The following is a 20,703-nucleotide window of genomic DNA, read 5'->3' as shown; positions in this document are numbered from 1 at the left end:
TTTATTTCCCCACTAACCAGTCCTTACTGTAGGAGCAAGAGGCCCAGGCTGTTCCCATGACTTGCTTTGAGGAATAGGTTTCTAGTGCTTTTAGGTGCATTTAGCAGGAGTCTTCCTCCTGCTTCACTGATGCCCAGAAGAAGCTCTTGTATCACAAGAGCTCTGCTGGTGCAGGTTGTCCCTGGCTTCTGCAAAGGGGTGTTTTGCCCGCCTTGCTTTTGGCCAGGGGCATGTGGTGATTTGAGAAACTGAGGCTGCCTGGCGTTTCCTCTTTTACACCACCTGTCTTGAAATTAACGATGAAGAGCCACATCAATGTTTCAGAGGAGCAACCTGACACCATAAGAAAGGCCATCTTCATTTCATCACTGTTTAGCAGCAAACTTGGAGCCACAGTGTAAAAGGCCATGGCTGTGGGCACATCATGTGATGGTGGTAATGAACTGGGCCAGCCCCATCATAAAGATCTGGAGAAATGGGAATGCATTTACCCTGCTCTGTTACTGACAGAGCTGTTTTCCCTGGCTGATGCATAGTCCTCCCCATTGGCACTGCTGCTGGCGTCTTTTATCCAGTGCCTTTGGAGTGCAATCACCAGGTGAGCTAAAACACCAATGTCTGACTCGAGGAGGACAAAACTGAACAAGCAGCTCTTGCCCCTGATCAGTAACGGTCTTCACAATAACAAAATATGTTAATGAATGAAACACAGGGGTTCCTAGGCTCCTTTTTTAGGTGAAGAAAGCACCGGAGGAGAAGAACTTCCTTTCGCTGCATGCGTGATGTCCTCCCTGCCTGGCTGCCACTCATGCAGCTGTGATGCCCTCCTGGTCCCCCCCACCTCTGCAGAAGGCATCTTGCTGGATTATTATTCAACTCCCATGTGTCTGAGCTGGTGTTAGCCATTGCATGAGGTTCCTGCCTCCTACCTCGGCTTCTCGAGGTGTTTCCAGTTCCAAAACTGACAGAGGTGGGGGAGCTCCATTTGCCACAGCTTTTGGACATTGAGTGCTTGGGCATGGACTGGACCCTCTTTCTGGGGTGGAAAGGGCATCCCTGGCTTCTCCATCATGGGATCACACATGCTGATGGACATGACTTTGAGTTGGGTCACCCTGTGGGGAGGGTGGTGGAAAGTCCTTCCTCACAGTGACAGAGCTGACTGTTGAGGAAAGATGTGGGGGGGGTGTGGTGTGGGTATTCCCCACTGTGTCTTTGGCCGAGGTGGTGGAGGAGAGGGACTCTTGGAGGGAGCTTAGGTGGTGGTGTGAAGGGAGGACACTGCACAAGACCGCTGACAACTTGTGTTTCCTTGTTTTCCACCTGGAAGCATTCCTGATGGTAGGCAGAGCAGGGTCGTAGGCCTCACCACACACGGGCAGGAACTGAGGGGCTGGCAAAGAAGGGAGCGAGGCCAGCCACATGGCCAGTGCTGGGGCTCTGGTGCTGCTGGGAGAGGTGGTGGGGCTGCGGGGTGGATGCAGTTGTGCGGGGCTCCTTCTCAGTACCATGCAGCAGAGGAGGACCATGGACGATCCCACCTGCAGCCTGGTGAGGCAGGACGGCAGAGGTGCTCACTACGGCAGTCTGAGTGAGGAGGCCATTGAAATCCCCCAGGTGGGTGGCTGCAGTCTGTCCCCTGGGCAGTCAAGCTGCCTGGGGAGTCGCTGCTCTCATCGCTCCTTATGCCTTACTTCCAGCCCAGCAACACAGCCCTGGACCAGAAAAGCACAGCCAACGTTTTCAGTGATGGCTGTACAAGGATAGGTGAGGGAGAAAGGCTAGTCTTTCGGGTCGGTTCCTTTCTACCCTGGTTACGAGGCTGGGGCTGGATGGGCCTGCTGCATTGAGGAGGGTGGGGAAAGCTCCCAGGCTCCATGGCTGGAGCTGGCAGCAGCAGGCCCTGCTGACTGCAGCTGGTCTGTACAGCAGTACAGAGGGCATCAGACCTCCTGCAAGCCCTTTCCTGCTCAGCTGCTTGAGCCTTTCCGTTCTGCAAGATGGCCACAGTTCTCAATTCATGTTAAAAGGGCTTTCTGCCTCCCATGCTAGAAACACCCAAGCGAGGTGGCTGGCAGCCTCTTCCAGACCAAGCATGTCCTCCCCTTGACTTCTTGTTTTACTCACAAGCTGACACCCAGCCCCACAAGAGCACTGAGTCCTGCAAGAGAGGGACTGAGGTTCTGGGATCTGCTGTGCTTCCTGGTCATGGGGTGGGCACGAGTTCCCTTTCCTTGCCGCAGACTTTGTCCTGGTGTGGGAAACAGAACCCTGGGAGCTGAGCGGGCAGCAGGACAGCTGCAAGAATGGGGACGTGCCAAAGAGACCTGCCACCATCCACAGGACCTGGCGGAAGAAGTTTCTGGACAAGCTTCATGCTGCTGGGATCCGCATGGAAAAGGTACCCAGGGATCTGACATCAAATTCCTACCCCGCTGTGATAACTGCAGCCTTGTCCTGTGAATTGGGCAGAGCATGGGTGCCACGCTGTGGGGACCCTTGCAGAGGAGGGGACCCCAGGCTTGCAGGCAGCCAAGCTGGAGCATGGGGTGGGATGTGCTTGTGCTCCTCTCCCCTGAGTCAGCTCTGCCAGGCTGATCCACACCAGCATGGAGTCACTCCGGTGCCTCCTGCAGGGAACTGTACTGGTGCCAGCAGCTTCATCTCTGCTGGGGTCCCCTTCTCCCAACAGCACATGACCCGTGTGGAGAAGAAGGTGGTACACTACCTGCTGCTAAGTGCACCCTGGAGCGTGCTCTGCTACTACGCCGAGGAGCTCCAGCTCCGTGTGCCGCTGCAGGTGAGGGCCTGTGGTGCCTGAGCTCTCCAAGGACAAGGGACGGTGCCCCCAGAACTGAGTACCCTACTCTAGGTGACAGGCTGGGCAGCTGCTTGCTGCAGGTCTCTGATGGGGTTTGCAGCCTCCTTGATTTCCCATGGACCCAGCAGTTCCCATTCACCAGTCTTGTCCCATGCATAGTTATGGGATCACACCTCGTTCCCCTTCTGAGTTACTCCTGCAGTGCTGCATCCCCTCTTTCCCTGGCCCTCGAAGAACAGGCTCCTGCGTTCGGCACAGTCTGGGCACTATTTCCTCCCAGTTTGGCTGCCATCTTGCTCCCACTCCTTTCTCCTGAGACATTTCCGCTGCCCATGCAGGCGCTCCCCAGACAGACCTCCAACTGGTCGGCCAGCGTGCTGCAGCGGCTGGGCATCCCCAACCTGATGGCCCAGGAGGTTCCCAACCTGCCGCTGGACTACTACACCTGTCCCTTCAAGGCCAACAAGCTGCGCTGGTGAGTGCCGCAGGAGGGACCATGTCAGGAGGTGGTCCCCAGCTGGCAGGCGTGGCAGGGATGGGGTGCTGCATCCCCCCAGTGAGCACCGGGCTCTGCCGAGCTGCTCCTCTGTGCTCTTCTAGGTTCCTGGGGAGTGATGAGCAGGACACCTTCTTCTCCACCACCCAACGGCACCAAATTGTGAGCACCAGGACTGCTGTGGCCCCCCTTTTCTTGTCCCGGGTGGGCTGCAGGGTCTGAGAGAGAAGTGTTGTGAGCGGGTGTGTTGTCATGTGTTGTCATGGTCTCAAAGGTCCCAGACTGGGTTGCTGTGTGCTAATAACTCCAGAGGGGATTAAAAGGCTTGGGTGGAAACCCTCCTCCTGCCATTCAGCATTGGGGAATCAGGCTTGGAGCTGGTAGCTGGAAAGCTGACTGGTGGTGGGGACCCCACTCCCTGTCACAGGAGATGGCTGCATCCCCCCTCACCCATCCTGGCATTGTCCTGGCAGCTCTACGAGATCCTGGCCACGACACAGTATGGACACTCCAGGGAGCGGGAGGTGGGCGTGGATCAGCTGCTGAATGAGAATGTCTTCACCGCCGCCTTCCCGCTGCACGAGGCAAGACACTGCTGTCCCCCAGGGAGCCACCCCACTGCCAGCCCCACACCCCCAGCCAGCCCCTCACCCACCCCCCTACCTCTTCTTGCAGGGTCCCTACAAGCTCAGGCCGGAGGAGCTGGCTGCTGGCAGCCTCAGCCAGCGCCAAATCCTCTTCCAGTACTGGGCCAGCTGGGGGAAGTGGAACAAGTACCAGCCACTGGGTCACATCCGCAAATACTTTGGGGAGAAGGTTGCTTTCTACTTTGCCTGGCTGGGTGAGTCATGCCTGCCCCAAAGCTCTCCCGGGGTAAGCGGCCGCTGGCAGCAGGCAGCAGCTCCTGGCTGCCCCGGGATGCAGATCAGCTCTGCCCCAGCATGCTCTCCATTTCAAGGGTGGTGGCACCATGAGCTGTGCCCCATGTGTCCTAAAAGGACCAGCCAGAGCCTGGCAGGTACTTTGCAGCCTTGGGTCTGTGCTTGTGTTCTCCAAACCCTGCACAGTTTTAGGCGGGTGCTATGCTGGGCTTGGGCAGGTGCTGTCCTTGGTGGTTGGAGGCCTGCAGGACTCATGCTTCGTGTTGCCACTGTCTCCAGGCTTCTACACAGGATGGCTCCTGCCTGCAGCAGTGGTGGGGATGGTGGTGTTCACTGCAGGCATTTTCCTGATGTTCAATGATGTACCTTCGTAAGTGCCTTGACCTCCCTGCTGGCCCCTTCTCTGGGACTGTGCTTCCTTCGTGCCTGGGGTGACAGGGAGGAGGGCAGGGTGGTGCCTGCACCCTAGTGGGCTGGCACTGGCTGGCTGCTGGGGCTTGGCCACAGCACTCAGTGCAAAAGTGCCAGTGAATGGGGAACAGTGGGAAAAGCCAAGGCCCAGCAGGCTGCTGGCTGCTCCTTCCTTGCCTGTAGTCAGGAGATCTGCACGAGCAAACAGCAGTACTGGATGTGTCCCCTCTGCAAGACCTGTCCCTACTGGCAGCTCTCCAAAATATGCAGCATGTTCATGGTGAGGTCCTGGAGGGCAACTCAGGGCTGGGGTGGAGATGCCCATCCCAACTTTAGCCCATGTTATTCCAGTCCACCTCCCCACCTTGGTCCCTGCTGCCCCAGTTCTTCTCTCCCACCCATCTTCCCACCTCTTCCTCCCCAGTGAAGGCTCCCAGATGGCCCCTTCCACCTTCCCTCCCGTCCTGCCCCACAGCTCAGGGACACTGAGGGCCCAGCACTTGCCATGGCAGTTGTGCAGAGAGCAGCCCCTGCTGCCCTGCCTGGTCTACTTCCCACCCCTCAGCCCCACTCTGCCCACAGGCAGGACGGCTCTTTGACCATGGTGGGACTGTCTTCTTCAGCATCTTCATGTCCCTGTGGGCCGTGCTGTTCCTGGAATTCTGGAAGAGGACAAATGCATCCCTGGCTCACCACTGGGACTGCTCTGAATTTGAGGACATTGAGGTGGGGTATGGCCCTCTGCAGTGCCTCCCAAAACAGCACGGACCGAAGCCACTGGGCACCCCTGACACCTTTCCCCTGCTTTCTCAGGAGCGGCCACGGCCCCAGTTTACGGCCATGGCTCCCATGACGATAATAAACCCTATAACAGGGGTGGAGGAGCCATATTTCCCCAAGCGCAGCCGCATCCACCGGATTTTGGCTGGTTCCATGGTCATTATAATGATGGTAAGATTGTGGGGACTGGAGCAGCATCTTCCCAGTGTCTGTCCCAGAGCAGCGGGACATGGTGGGACAAGATTAGTTTAGGTAAGAACATGTGTTAAGCTGGGGATGAACACGTGCGTCCCTGGCCTGTGGTGGAACCTGTGGCTCTCCACCGGCTCAGCCCACATCCCACTGTGCCCAGGCTCAGCTGCCTGCCCCAGAGCTCCCCTGGGACCTGTAATGCCGTGGGCTAACAATGGAGTGCTCCTTCTCATGCCCCATGCGCTGTCTTTGTAGATTGCCGTGGTGGTGATGTTCGTGGTCTCCATTATCCTCTACCGGGCAGTGGTCGCCATCCTGCTCTCCAACTCGGGGTACTTCTGGTTCGTGGCTTCGGTAAGAGGTGGCCAGAGCCACTCCTGGACCTGCTTCACTTGCTGGGCTTGCTTGCCACCCTCCGTGCTCTGCCTATTGCTTGTCCCTGTAGGCATCCCGCATCGCCAGCATCACCGGCTCGGTGGTGAACCTTATCTTCATCCTCATCCTCTCCAAGATCTATATTTCCCTGGCTCATTTTCTCACCAAGTGGGGTAAGCTGGCGAGGGTCCGGCATGCCGGATGGTGATGGGAGGGAGTGGTCAGTAAGGTCAGAGCACCAAATCCAGAGAGCTTGCTGCTGGGCTGCAAGCTCTGTCCACAGCCCCAGAGGGAAGTCTGGCAGACACTCAGGAGGATGATGGCTTATGGAAGAGAGGATTGCTGGGAAAATAAGATCTTCAGTGAAAAGTGTTTTGGTAGCAGAAAAAAAAAAAGCGTAGTGCTTAACTTCTGCTTGAGCTTTTCTGGAGGTTTTTGATTAAAATATTCAAGCTGACTTTTGAAGTTTTGGGGAGAAAAGCACATAGGATGTTTTTGTTGTATTTCATGAGACACGAAGCCTGTTTGTTTGTACTGACTGAAGGAAGCTTGTTTTTTGGTACAAAGCAGACAGGCGTCTCCAGGCTCTGGATGAGCAGTAATGTGCCTTCATGGGTACCACAGCAGGTTTGGGGATCCTGGGCTGCCAGGGGTTGGTTAGAGTTGAGCGATGTAATCCAATGATGTGGGAGAGCATCCTGGAGCAGAGTAGGGCCACGTCCCTGTGCTTCCCCCTGGCAGAGATGCACCGCACCCAGACCAAATACGAGGATGCCTTCACCTTCAAAGTGTTCGTCTTCCAGTTTGTCACCTTCTACTCATCTCCCATTTACATCGCCTTCTTCAAGGGCAAGTAAGGCCTTTGGGGAAGCAGGTGTTTTCCCCATCCCCTGCAGCCCCTGCGGCCTCTGGGCTTTGCGGCTGGGTAGTGCTGCTGCCATCATTGGCAAGGACTACTGCGGGGAGGGGGTGGGGTCCCACCAGAGAGCAGGAGCCCTCACAGGGCCATGGGATGCCTGGGAATGAGGTCAGTGCCAGCCTGCTGTGGGCTAACTGGTGCAGCTGGTCCCGGTCTGGGTCTGGAGGATCCTCTCCATCAGAGGCACCCACCACCAGCCATTTTGTCCCCCTTGGCAAGGGAGAAGAGGGCTCTGGGTGGACCAGAAAAAGCCCTTCCTTCCCTGGGGCTGCTCTGGACACATCCCTGGGCTCAGCACCTGGGGTCCCTGCTCATGGTTCTGCTCTGGCTCCTGCAGGTTTGTTGGCTACCCTGGGCACTACCTGAGCTTTCTGGGGGTCCGCAACGAGGAGGTGAGTGCCGGGTGGGAGAGATACTGTGCATGCTGCCCCAGCCAGTGCATGCTGCAGGGATGCCTTCCCATGCTCGGGGTCCTCCCCATCCCTGTGTGATGGACCTGGCAGACTGAGGGTCCCTCCCTCCTCACAGTGCAGCCCAGGTGGGTGCTTCATCGAGCTGGCTCAGGAGCTGCTGGTCATCATGGTGGGGAAGCAGATCATCAACAATGTGCAGGAGCTGGCCATCCCGTGAGTATGCCATGGCTCACCAGGGCCATCGCGGGACCCTAAGCCTGCGCAGTGAGGGGGCTTCAGGGCTCCGCCAAGGGGGCATTGAGCAGCGCTGGCTGGCTGCAGCGGGGGACATGGCCCCTCTCATCTCCCCAGAAAGCTGAAGTGCTGGTGGCACAAGCACAAGCTCCTCTCCACCAAGAAGGCAGGTGAGGAGGGGGAGTCGGTCCTGGTGGAGCAGGCGCCCTGGGTGATGGACCATCAGCTGCTGGTGTTCGAGGGGCTGTTCAACGAGTACCTGGAGATGGGTAGGGACTGGCCTTGGGGTGGGGAGGGATGAAGCACTAGGTGAGAGAAAACCAGTGGGGAGAGGCAGGAGCTGCAGGAGCTGCCTGGAGGAAGGGACCAGCTGCAGGAGGTTTCGCCCTGAGCATCCCACGGGTGCTGGAGGGAGGACGGTTTCCCTGCTCCCTGTGGGATAGGGCTGGGTGATACTGCAGCTACCACTGCTGTCTCTCAGCCTGTCCCTCCCTGCTCCTCCACCTCTTCCTCCCAGTCCTGCAGTTCGGCTTCATCACCATCTTTGTGGCAGCCTGCCCCCTGGCACCCCTCTTTGCCCTGCTCAACAACTGGGTGGAGATACGCCTGGATGCTCACAAGTTCGTCTGTGACTACCGGCGGCCCGTGGCCGAGCGGGCGGAGGGCATCAGTATCTGGTTCTCCATCCTGGAGGCCATCAGTCACCTGGCCATCATCAGCAACGTATGCTGGGCAGGCAAGCGGGTAGCGAGGGGGCTGGAAGCAGCGTTGGGGAAGTAGAGGGGAAAGTTTATTTGGCTGCTGCAGAATGGTGAGTGGCAAGAGGAGCTGCTGTGCCTGGGGAGGGTCCACCTTTGCAGAAGGCCCAGCTCTGGGCATGGGAGCTGGGAAGCTGTCACCCTCTGGGGCGTGCAGCCTTGCTTGGGTTTAACCGAGGACTGAAAGCAGGACACAGCACCATGAGCAGTGAGCTGCTAAGACTGAGCAGTGTTTGTGTCTGGTTTGTCAGGCTGAGGGCAAGGAGAGGCAGAAAGCCACCTCAGGAGCACAGGGTTTGGAGGAAGGCCTGCCAGCGGGGTTGGGGCATCCCCTGGCTGCGGGACTTCCTGCAGCACATCCCTCTGCTCCCAGGCCTTCCTCATCGCCTTCACCTCTGATTTCCTGCCCCGCATGTACTATGAGTACATCCATGACAGCAGCCTGCATGGCTATGTGAACTTCACCTTGGCGTATGCACCATGGAGCTTTGTCCTGCAGAGCAACACCACGTGCAGGTGAGAGCCCCCCTCCTGCCCCGTCTGGCTCCTCTCCTCATTTGCTTAGGCTTGGATTTGCTTTTCTCTGCCACCACCACAGCAAATGTTTAGCACAGCAGCCTTTAGCCAGGTCCAGGTTGTCCTCAGGTCCCCAGATCCCCAGGGCCCTTGCTCATCCCAGGGCTGAGCATGTGCTGAATGTGCCTGTGTGTGGGGTTATGCAGGGGATTGTTTGTCTGGCCTGGCCTGACCTGGGACTGAAGCAAAAGCTCCCCAGTTGTGGAGGAAGGCACTTTTGAAAAGGAGAAGGTCCCCTGGGGCCAGACTACCTGCAGCTGCCTGGGTCCCAGCTGAGGCTGGCCAAGGGCTGGTTTTGCTGCCCTGTAGTGTGCTGGGAGCTGTGGTCAGAATGCTCCTGCAGCAATGCCCAATGGTGATGCCCGCCGTGAAGCAGAGGCAGTAACAGCTGCACTTTGCTCCCCACAGATACAGAGCGTTTAGGGACCGGGACGGCAACTTGACCTTGACTTACTGGCAGCTGCTGGCCATACGCTTGGGCTTCATCATCATGTTCGAGGTCAGGTGCCAAGCCCTGCGGGTTGGCCCAGAGCACAGTGCTGGGGCAGGGGGTGAGGACCTGCCATCTTGGCCAACCTGCGTGTCCCTTCTCACTTCCAGCATGTGGTTTTCTTTATCGGACGTGTGATTGCGTGGCTGGTACCTGACATTCCTGAGGCCCTGGAGGTCAAGGTGAAGCGTGAACGGTACCTGGCCAAGGAGGCCCTGGCTGAGAACAAGGTGGGCTGCAGCAGTTCTTCTGCCTCCTCCTTTAAAGCCTTTTTTGTTTTAAATGCGGAAGAGGCACAGGCAGTTCCTACTAGTGCAAACACCGGCTCCCTTTTTCTGCGGTTCAGGTCCTTTTGGAGAGACGGGAGACAAGAAGCAAGGCCAGTGTCATGGATTCAGCTGCTGGCAGGGACTGGGAAACCGAGCAGTTTGTCAGCAACTGAGCACCGCAGTGTGACTTGAGGCCCGTGGCCGAGAGTGAAGGGCTGCTTACTGGCTCCTCCTTGCACCAGCCTGGAGCCACAGGGCAGCCGGGGTGCCTTCCCTGCCCAGCTGGCACACAGGCATTTGGGGATGCTAAATGCATGGCAGGACACAGCTGGCTCTGGGTGTTTGCCCAAGCTTGTTGTCATTACCACAAGGTAACACCACCACTGTATAAATGACCTGGCACAGGGTGAATTAAAGGAAGCTGGCCACACCACGTTCCTGGGCTGGGTTCAGCTAGTGCAGGGCAGTGCCTGCCCACAGTAGCTGCACAGCTGGTCAGTGCAACTGCAGCTCCGCTTGCCGCTTGGGGTGAGTGAAGGCAGGGCTACAGCCTCCTGCACTGGCTCTCACTTCTGCCTCCACCCGTGCTGGATATAGCCACGGCTGGAGGGTTTGCCTGCCAGCACTAGCAGGTACAGTGAGAACAGCTGAGCTGCTGCTGGGATAGGGAAAGCTATGGAGACACTGGTGAACGTGAGGCACACTGCAACACTCTGACATGGCAGACCCTGAGCCAAGCTTCACCCGTTGGAGAGCAGCAGCTTGGTCCCAGCCAGTACACGCTGCGCAGCAGTGCCAGTTGCAGAAGGTAGACAAGAAGCCCTGGTTATGGAGGTGAGCAAGAAGGACCATCGCTGGTGCCTCCCTCTCCTCCCCTATACTGGCAGTGCCCCTGGCCCCACCTCCCTGGGTGCAAACAGATCGATGCCTCCCCATGAGGAGGGCGCAGCCTTCACTACTGCCCAGTGCTGCTCTTGCCTCCTCCCTCGACCCAGCTGCCTGCTGTGCGAGTCCCACCTCAGTGAGGGTATCACCGCAGCAGAGTCTCAGGCATGCAAGCTGCAGCTCCTCAAACTGGGCTAAACCCAGCCAAGCAAGGGCTGCCTGGGATCTCAACCCACTAGTAGAAATAATCTCCATGACACTCCAAGCTGTTTCAGGTTTTATTTTAGAATTTATAAAATTCCAGTGTCATCCATACTCATGAGCCTTTTTACATGTTTGCATATAGTCTCCAAATTCCAAAGTTAAGGCCAAGGGATCATTGCTATGGAAACGTACAATATGGAAGACGTCAAAGAGAGGAAATGGACACATGCCACAGTCTGCTGCGGAAGGAGGGTGGTGGAGGGACAGTACTAGGTACAATCACTTCATGACCTTCTTTAGAGTGGAGGGTTGGGCTATGGGGCACAAGCCCAGATGGTGGTGCCCCAAATGTAACTCAAGCCTAGCTGTGCAAGTGGTGAGGGCACAGGGGGGCATAAAGAGGAAGAGGGGTGCAATAGGCTTGGTGACATAGGACAGACCTAAGCTACAGCGGTAATAATAATTTTCTGACAGACACAGATGCGAGGGTGTCACCCTAGTTCTGTCTGACCCACCCTGTCTCCTGTGCTAGAGGCAAGGCCACCCTGTCCTTCACGGACAGACAGGTGCCCTGCAACAGGCCATGGTCAGCTTCAGTCATTTCTCAAACTTAAGGAGAGCACTGTGAGGTTTTGGTCAATTTCTGCATAGCAGCCTCTTCCAAGAAGAGCTGGCATGGGAAGAAGCGTTGACATGTCAGGCCTGCTGGACAGAGGGAAAGGCAAGAATGCTGGGCTCAGCTTGCCAGAGTTTTGGGCCTTTGCTCCGTAAGCAGCACTAGAGAGGAGAGGCTATGGACTCCTGCTTGTCCAAGAGCTGAAGCAGCTGGGACAGAGGAATGGCTCAGACTACCACCTCTGTAGGACTAAGGCAGGGGAAGGAGGGAACACAGAAACCCCATGCTTCCTGCCTCCCTCCACAAAGATGTGGTTTTCCTCTTACGGGCTGGAGGAGCTTGGACACAGCCCCCTTCAAGCAAGCCATGGCAGGGCCTAGGCCCAAGTGGCCCAGAGTACAGAGCATGGATCACCCTCTACTGCCCATACGATGGAGGCCTCGGGGAGGGGTCAATGCACCATGCCATCCATCCCCCAGTGCCACCGAGAGCAAAAGCCTGGCTCACAACTTCTGCAGCCAAGGGCTGCAGCAAGGCTGCACCTACGGCCCTGGGGCCAAGCCCTGTTTCAGCTCAGCAAGCAGTCCTACAGTTCTCTCTGATTCACAGCCTGCCTCATCGTCACTGCACTCAGCTTCCCTCCAGAGGAGCTCCCAAAGCCACTCGGAGACAAAAGGCTCCTCTTGCTTCTCCTCCACACTTCTGCTCTGGGTGCCAGGGCAAGAGCTGTTTACCCCCTTAAACTGAGAGGCCACCATCATACTGACTTTTGAGGTAGAAAGAAGGCAATAGTAATAGGTGTCCCTACTGCTCGTGCCTAGATGCTGCAGTGCTAGCAGAGAACTACAGCTTCTCAAGGCTGTGCTTCCCACCAGCTTCTCCTGGGCCATGCCACTGCAGCAATCTTGGCCGACCCAAATCTGTCCCATCCAGTGATATTGTCATGTGCTGGCTCGCCTGCTCACACTGTCGGCTGTTGGGAAGGGTGCATGAGGGAAGGTGGGGAACCAGGAGTGGGGTCTGTCGTCGTGCACTGGAAGACTCATCAAGCGTGCAGGCTGGGGCTGTGCTTGTTGTGGCGCAGGGGCACACTTGCTGCGAGCTGCACTCAGAGGTGTTTACCTGACCAGGGTAGCCGTACATTGTTCTGGTCCCTTCCATCTCTGCTGCCTCTACAGCCTATTGAAGGTTTTGTTCCTTTAAAAAGCAAGTTTCTGACCTTTTAGATTATTTTAAGCTCTCCCCACAGTCAGCTATCAGCATTAAATGAATTTTTGGCAGTTAAAAGGAAAAAAGTTGATTGCACTCTACAAAGGTAAGGTAAGGCCTGGGATAAACACAAAGGAAAGAGGGCAAACGTTTTGGCTTTAGAAAGTCAAGGAAATTTATTTCCTGAGGTCATGAGACAGGAAGTAGATTCCTAGCCACAGTAAAGGAGGTCTCCTAATGAAGGCGAGAATGCCTAGTAAGACATGCTCAAGAGAGCAAATTGCTCTGCTAGCGCTTGGGAAGCTGCAAATCTTAGCCACTTTGAGTCAATTATGAAGTTTCTAACAAAAACACGCACATTTAGTGTTTGAATTCTGAGTGGAAGTCTTGTTCCAAAGGAGGAAAGAATATCCATCAAGAGATGAGGGTGGGTCCTAGCCACGGTGACAGCTGAGGGGAGCAGGATGGGGTCTAGCACTCCAGACACCATTAGGAGACCTCTTGGGGCAATTGACTTATGCTCCAGCCGCTGGGTCAGATTTCAGAAAGGAAGTATTTGTGGCAGGTTAGTGTCAGGTCAGCGGGCTGGAGGAGATGTTTCTGCTTCCAGGTCGTTATCGTTTGGGTCCCCAGGGAAGAGTCTTGGGGGCCACTTGAGCCCCAAAGCTGGGGAAGTCTTCAGAACTGCTCATATCAGGGGCCTAGAGCAAACAAAAAGGGAACAAGTTAAGTTCCTGCCCTGCTATGAACCTGCATGGTGTGCCCCTGAGCTAAGCAGCATCTCTGATGTCCCATGAGCAGATAGAATGGGTGGGGGCCGAAAAGGATTGCTATATCCTTAGGACTACCCAGGGTGGACAATTGAGCCATCTAGAGTTATTTAGGAGGGTGCAGGTAGGAGCAAATGGCAGGTGGATCAAGGGCTCTGAGGGCCAATCTCAGTAACTTGGTCACTGGATGGGGTCAGCCCAGTCCTGCAGCAGCGCCAGGGCAGCTGAGGACAGAGCTGTCACATGTCCCAGCTCACTGCTCCCAGCCAAAACATAGCTACAAACATTGAGCTGGTTCTGTGCTGCAGCAGCAGAGTCAGAAGTCCCGGGGCCCCATCCCTTACCCTAAGAACAACACAATCTGGCAGGGCACTTTCTAGTTAGGGTCCCCCGTTCCCCAACAGCAGGGGAGTCAGTGTGGGCAAGATGTTTGGAAGAAAGAGACAGCAGTGCTTTAGAAGCTGGTGAAGGAGAGCCCACGCCTGCCCTCAGCTTGCACAGGCTACAAAGAGCAGGAGGACCCTTCACTGCTTTCTCTGCCGCCAAGGGAGGAAGAGTGCTCTGTTTCCCTAGCCGAGGCAGCAGGGCCAGACCTCAGAGTAGGTCCGTGGCAGTGTGCCAAGCTCCCTGTGCCCCCAGGCCCGTAGCAAAAGCAGCACTCACCTTTTCGTTGTTGACAGTGGCCCAAGGGGCATCTCTCACCACAAAGCCCTTGGATGGCGCCTTGGACTCTTCATGTGAAGAGGGTTTCATGTACACCTGCATTGCCTCGTTGTCCACCACATCTGCAAGCTGCAGTGACACAGCCCAGTTAGGGGGGGGGATATCTCAATAGTTCCTCAAACTGGTGTAACAGGCCTTCCCCCTCATCTCACCATGCTGCAACCCAACGTCACCAGCCTGTTCTACAATGACCTAACATAGTGTTTCTGCACTAGTCTGAGGGCCAACAACTCCTAACTGATGCAAGCTGCAGCAAGGCAAGCATGTGCACATCCTGGTAATATCCCAGCATTCTCATTCACTGTCCCTTCCTGGACAGTGGGGCTAGTCCTTGCACCACTTTACACAGTACAGCCTGGGGCTCTGTGCCCAGTTGGTCTGACAGACAACTGCAGGTGAGGGCTGACTACCACCTGCACAGGGCTCGAGTTCTCCAATGCAGTGGTAGAAAATACCACATGGACATACTTCAGACATCCAGCTCTGTGGTAGAGGAAATCCTTGCTAAGCCCCTGCACAGATTTGCTGAACACTTACATATTCCTCCTCCAAGTTCAGGATGTGATCGATAGCTTCTTCCACATTCTCAGGGAGTCCTGTCACAGTCACACAGTTGGGGTCAGGAGCTCCACTCTGGGGAAAGCGAATATCCACCTGCAATACAAGGAAGAGGACAGGACTTACACCTGCACATCTGAAAAGCCAGACTCCCCATGACCCTTGTCATTTGATTCACAGATGAAAAAAAACCCTTATCTGCTCACTGCCATCAAGTCTGTTTAGGACCTCCCTAGTTCAGATGCTGGGGGGTGCACTGGAATACGCCTGAACCTGAAGCCTCTGCGGTTCCCCCATGAAGGCAGGCAGAACAGAGTCTGCAGTAACGACCCATCTTCCAGCAGCCCTTGCTGTTCTCAATGCCCAGGGGCCCACTGCTTTCTGTGAAGCATTTGCAGCAAAGGCAGAAGAGGGCTGCATTTCCAGACAGTGTCCTCACACTGCTGCGAGCATTTTCACCATCAAGCCAACAGCATGAAGCACAATAAGCTTTCTGTCTCCTCCACAGACAGAGTAATCCTGGCTGACAATCATTTTATGCAGCTGGCTTAGTGTACCCCACACACAGCCACTGAGCTCTCTGATAGCTTGCCTTGCAGATGGGTGCAGGGAAGCCACACAAGCAGGACCAAAACCAAAGGCTGCTCATTTGGGAACCAAATGGATTGTTTCACCAACTGAGCCCAGCCAAGATGCAAGTCTCCAAAGCCTCATCGCTCTGGATTCGCATTCACTACTGCCCCTGTAGTAAAGTATACTGCTACTGCCACATGCTGTCAGGGGCAAACATCCCTGCCCTCCCCAGAGTCAGCTGACATTGCCAAATCTACAGCCCTGAGAGTGTGTCAAGACTCCCAAAGTCAAAGGGATCAACAATGGCCTTGAGAGGCAAATACATCTGGAGGATTTCCTTGAGTTAAGCTCAAGCTGAGGGGATCTGGGCACAGTCCCCTGCTGGAGCCCCCCAGCAACAGGCCTGACTGTCCACTTCCAGTCATCACAGTATCCAACATAACCACCTCACAGAATCACAGAATGGCAGGGATTAGAAGGGACCTCTGGAGATCATCTCATCCAAACCCTCTGCTTGAGCAGGTACACCTAGAGCAAGGGGCACAGGACCATGTTCAGGCAGGTTTTGAATATCTCCAGGGAAGGAGACTCCACAGCCTCTCTGGGCAGCCTCTTCCACTGCTCTGTCACCCTCACAGTAAGGAAGTTTTTTCTCATATTTGACTGGAACTTCCTGTGTTCCAGCTTGTGCCCATTGCCCCTTGTCCTGTCATTGGGCACCACTGAAAAGAGTCTGGCCCCATCCTCTTGACACCCACCCTTCAGATATTTGTAAGCACTGATAAGATCCCCCCTCAGTCTTCTCTTCTCCAGGCTGGACAAACCCAGGTGTCTCAGCCTTTCCTCATAAGAGAGATGCTCCAGTCCCCTGATCACCTTGGTAGCTCTCTGCTGGACTTGCTCAAGCAGTTCCCTGTCTTTTAAACTGGGGGGCCCAAAACTGGACACAGCACTCCAAATGTGGCCTCACCAGGGCGGAGTAGAGGGGGAGAATAACCTCTCTCAACCTGTTGGCCACACTGCTTTTAACGCACCCCAGGATACCGTTGGCCTTCTTGGCCACAAAGGCACATTGCTGGCCCAGGGTCAGCTTGCTGTCCACCAGCACTCCCAGGTCCTTCTCAGTGGAGCTGCTTTCCAGTATGTCAGCCCCCAACATGTACTGGTGCATGGGGTTGTTCCTTCCCAGATGCAGGACCCTACACTTGATCTTGTTGAATTTCATCAGGTTCCCCTCAGCCCAGCTCTCCAGGTCTCACTGGATGGCAGCACAGCCTTCTGGTGTATCAGCCACTCCTCCCAGCTTGGTATCATCTGTGAATTTGCTGAGGGTACACTCTATCCCTTCATCCAGGTCATTGATGAATATATTGAATAGAACTGGACTCAGTACAGACCCCTGGGGAACACTGCTAGTTACAGGCCTCCAACCAGACTCTGCCCCATTGATCAGGACCCTCTGAGCTCTGTTGTTCAGCCAGTTCTCAATCCACCTCACTGTCCTCTCCCTTTGAAGAGCACCTGGGACCCTGCCTGCAAGAAACACACTAAAAGGGCTGCACAGAGGGACAGAGCTCAGTGCTGTTTGCAGGGCTAACCCAGTGCACCAAGGACACATTTCCAGGTTCCTCTTCTGGCTGTGTTCCAGCAAGACAGGAAGAGCTCAGCCTCATCCCTGCCTGGCTCCCAGAAGAAGGGTGACTCACAGCTGAGGTTGTGTGTGGATGCTTCAGCTGGTGTCTGGGCGTGGTGTCCAGACAGCCTAGCTGCCTGGGGTGTACCACAGTGCCCTCGCTGAGGGATTCTGCTCACATGCTTGTGGTGACAGAGCTGGAGGTGAGCAGGACAGCACTGGCTTTTCCTTTGTGGCTGTTCCTGCTGAAGGTCCTCAACAGGCACAAGACATGAGCACAAGATGTGAGCCTCATGCTCCTGAATTCAGCCCCTAGCACCAAGCTGCTATCAAGCTCTTGGCACAGAAGCAAGAGGCACCACTGGCCACCCAGGCCCAGCCCAGCCTCTGCTGTATTACCCCACCACTCACCTTGAACTCATCCATGATTTTACGGATGGCTTTACCACGTGCACCAATGATTCGCGCATGAACACGGTGGTCCAGAGTTACATCCTCAGAGACCATCTGCTCCAGCTCACCAACGATCTTCATGATGGCATCCCGGGCAGCCTCAGCATTCTTCTCATAGCCAGTGATGGTGATCTGGTCTTGGGCCTGGGCAACAGGGAAACATGTGAGAGACCAGGCTCATAAGCAGCTGAGCAAGCCTTCTCCCTGCTAATCCCTTTTACCCTCCACCTTATCCAAAGGCAGCACAGGGAGGTCAGAGCTCTAGCGAACATGCTGTGCTTCCTACGCTCGGAGACAACCAGCAGCCCTGTCTGCACACCCTCTGATCTCTCACCTGGCTTTCATCATCCTTGTCAGGGAACTGGATGTTGACCTCATGCTCTGTGCGTATCTGGGTGATCACTGCTCCCTTCCGCCCAATGATCTTAGGGTGATACTTGGGATCCACAGCGACTGTCAGCTTGAAGCTTCGCAAGGCCTGGAACAGGAAAAGCAGAGTGAGATACAACAGCCGGGAACATACCATGGCCAGGCCAGTGATGTCTATCTAAGTCCCAGAATTTTCTTCTGGTTTCTGAGATATGCAGAACAGATTCTGCAGGGTCATGCCTGAGTGTATGTGGCTACAGAAGAGCATCCAAGACATCCGTTTGCTGGGGCCTTGTGCTTTCACCAAATTCAGCAGGAAAGTACAAGCAGCAACAACCACACAACTCCTCCCTCACCTATTCAGAGCTGTGATAAGGACTCAATGAGAGACTCCTAGCACAGTGAGGTTCCCATCCTGCAGTGTCTGGAAGGTACATGAAGGTGTGATAGAGCCCTGGGCAGTCCAAAGTTACCTAAAGTAGAATCCCCGAACTCTCCTGTCAGTTCATGTTAAATGAGTGGAGTGCTTACAAGCAGAGCAGCTAAGGGTGCCCTTAAAAGGAGAGCGGTTCCAGGACTCTGCGCAACTTCTGGAAGGAACACCCAGAGGCCCAGTCTTTATTTTGTTGGAAGGAGGAAGGACAGGCACAGGCCTTACCCGATCCTCTTGTTCAGCTTGCAGCTCCTTCACTCTTTCCAGCAGCCCAGCCTTGGCACGGTCCAGGTTGGTAGCCAGCCCAGTGATGGTGATGATATCTGACTGCAGCTCAGGAGCAGGGACCTGGATGTTCACCTGAGTAACAAACAGCTGTTACCGTTTTGTATCACTCCTCACTGCAGGTTGGCACCTCACTGATCTACACTGCTGCGAAGACCAGGTCCTACCCAGACAGTCTGAACCACAGAATCACAGAAGTGTTGGGCTTGGCAGGGACCTCTGGAGGTCACCTGGTCCAACTCCCCTCCTCAAGCAGGGCCACCTAGAGTCAGTTTCTTGGGACGGTGTTCAGATGGTTTTTGAACAGAACCCTGTTTCTTCAGCCATTATCTACATCAGATTGCTTTGCTGTGGGGCTTCAGCCCCCAGCAGCCCCTCTGCCAGCCTGGAGAGGCTAGGAAACAAATTCATGTTCAATAGTGCTGTCTGCAGCCAACCTGCATCAGCCTCAAGAGTCCCTGTGGGCTTCTGGGGAATTCTCCCAAACAGGCAGGCACAGCAGGGCTTTTTCCCATGGCCTAGGAGGAAGACAACTCACAGTGGTGAGGAATCCCTGTAGGCACCAAACAAGTCATGTAATGCTCATGGCATCAACACTGATCATACAGCTTCAGCACAAAACCTACCGATCCCCAGAGCCAAGGACTAAATCACACAGGTCACATTTTCTTATTACAGAGCCTTTATTCTGTGGTCAAACCACGAAGGTCCTGAGTATGTTGCGACTGATAGCCATCACCACAAGCACAGTCACTTACAGATTCTCCAGGACAGAGGAGATGGGAGGAAGGACAACTTACTTCAAACTCATCCATCATTTTGCGGATCCCACTTCCTTTCTGGCCAATGATGTAACGGTGAAGATCAAAGGGAACTTCCACCTCAATGGTGACAGGAACCAGAGCCTGCAGGGAAGGAAGCACAGTTTACCACTTGAAAGACTTCTGTCTTTCAGCTTGACATATACTTGCCCAAAAGAACGTGTTGCTCAACTGAGGTACATTCCCTTGCAGTCAGAACACAAACTCTACAGGAAGAGAGAACAGCTGTGAATACTAAGATGACCTGCTGGTTGTTAAGGCATTTTTTCCAAACAAGCAATGCTAAAACCTGCCTCTGGGGACAGGCTGTTTTAATACCCTTGGCTTCCATCTAGCAGAGACTTGGACAACATTACTAAAGGAGCATGGCAAGGACTGCTAAAGCTAGAATGATTCAGCCTGAATCAGACTCTTTCCCTTTCCAGCCATGCTCCATAAAACAAGCATGTCTTGCTTTTAGGGCAAGTAACTCAGGGCTGCCTACAAGCTCTAGCAATTGCGAGGTCAGGCACCACAATTTGATTCAAGTAGCCAGGCTAAATCATAGAGCAGTCAGAGGACTTCCCTTGAGTGGTACAGACCGTGTGCACAGTTGGCACCAGAAACCAGCTGGATTATGACCTTGACTGAGTAGTTTTTATTACCACCACTAAAGCTTGCAGTGAGCTTCTTGCATCAGGGCATCACTACATTACAGGGCTAAGGGGCTTAGAAAGACATGTACCTGCAGCGCCTCCTTTGCTGCCTCACACTTCTCCCTGCGGCCAGAGATGATGATGATATCGCACTTCTTTGGAGAGCTGGGATCTGCATCCTTGCCATCCTTGCCTTCTCCACCCTCCTCACCGTTCTCCTGCACAGCTGGCTCTGCAACAGGGGCTGGAAACATAGAAAGTCTTGTAGTAAATGCACAGAGGCCCTTCCTTGCTCAATATCTCCCCCTCCAGATCCTCAGGCTCAGCCTGGGCTTTGCCACAAGAGGTCAGTCACTATAGACTGCTATGGAGCAGGTTACTCCTAGCACAGGCAGCTTGCCATGGCTTAGCCTTGAATGAGCAGAACGAGAACATCCACTGAGACAGTCTCCTCCACACCTCTCTGCACAGCACTGTTATTGCCTTTGCCTGCACGGAAAGGGCCTGCAGCTGCACTATGGAAGCAGAGGCTGCACTCTGATGTCAGCAGAGGCAACAGGTAAGGCTGGCAGTTTCTTCCCCAACAGGGAAGTTCACAAGCACAGCACTGGTTGTTGCAGCAGGATGGCTGGTGCTAGGCCAGAGTATCCAACAGGCTGCAGCTGTGCTGAATTAGTACACCCAGCAATAACAGAATGAGAGATCAGAGAGACCTTGCAAGCCTGTAGAGCCCTTTTTGCTGGGGTAGGTCTTCATACTCCCTGCGCTCTGCGGTGAGAACACATTCAGGACACCCAGGTCTGCAGTTTTATCTCCTGAAACTATCCCCTCTTCCCAAGAGAGCAAGGTTGATGCTAAGTCCAGATTCAAGGACACTGCAGGGAACACCTGAGGTCAGCTCTCCATTGATTTTAAGCAGAA

The 20,703-nt window shown here is 55.0% G+C and overlaps 2 protein-coding genes across 3 annotated transcripts in view; one reads left to right on the top strand and one right to left on the bottom strand.

Annotated features, from left to right (window-relative positions):
• The first annotated feature begins 1,397 nt into the window (after positions 1–1,397).
• On the top strand, positions 1,398–10,814 carry ANO7 (anoctamin 7). Its single transcript, XM_075099645.1, has 23 exons — positions 1,398–1,617; positions 1,701–1,767; positions 2,244–2,401; positions 2,693–2,800; positions 3,160–3,296; positions 3,422–3,479; positions 3,791–3,901; positions 3,993–4,158; positions 4,478–4,568; positions 4,793–4,889; positions 5,192–5,335; positions 5,423–5,560; positions 5,837–5,935; positions 6,027–6,129; positions 6,698–6,809; positions 7,213–7,267; positions 7,404–7,501; positions 7,640–7,791; positions 8,040–8,245; positions 8,654–8,796; positions 9,265–9,355; positions 9,457–9,576; positions 9,693–10,814. The coding sequence occupies exons 1-23, from the start codon at positions 1,423–1,425 to the stop codon at positions 9,786–9,788; spliced, it is 2,745 nt and encodes a 914-aa protein (XP_074955746.1). The 5' UTR covers positions 1,398–1,422; the 3' UTR covers positions 9,789–10,814.
• Positions 10,766–20,703, bottom strand: part of HDLBP (high density lipoprotein binding protein) — a 39,602-nt gene continuing 29,664 nt past the window's right edge. For both annotated transcript variants that reach the window (XM_075099638.1, XM_075099639.1), the window contains exons 21-28: positions 19,872–20,026; positions 19,127–19,231; positions 18,267–18,401; positions 17,574–17,717; positions 17,198–17,383; positions 14,560–14,676; positions 13,963–14,091; positions 10,766–13,230 (exon numbers count right to left, since the gene is read on the bottom strand). In XM_075099638.1, coding sequence (XP_074955739.1) covers positions 13,144–13,230; positions 13,963–14,091; positions 14,560–14,676; positions 17,198–17,383; positions 17,574–17,717; positions 18,267–18,401; positions 19,127–19,231; positions 19,872–20,026 — 1,058 coding nt within the window. In that variant the 3' untranslated portion in view covers positions 10,766–13,143. The remainder of the gene's footprint in view (positions 13,231–13,962; positions 14,092–14,559; positions 14,677–17,197; positions 17,384–17,573; positions 17,718–18,266; positions 18,402–19,126; positions 19,232–19,871; positions 20,027–20,703) is intronic.

Source organism: Phalacrocorax aristotelis, chromosome 7 (assembly GCF_949628215.1).
Source record: "Phalacrocorax aristotelis chromosome 7, bGulAri2.1, whole genome shotgun sequence".
Taxonomy (NCBI): Eukaryota; Metazoa; Chordata; class Aves; order Suliformes; family Phalacrocoracidae; genus Phalacrocorax; species Phalacrocorax aristotelis.
Note: the sequence above shows the minus strand (reverse complement) of the source record. Positions and strands in the feature narration are given on the sequence as shown.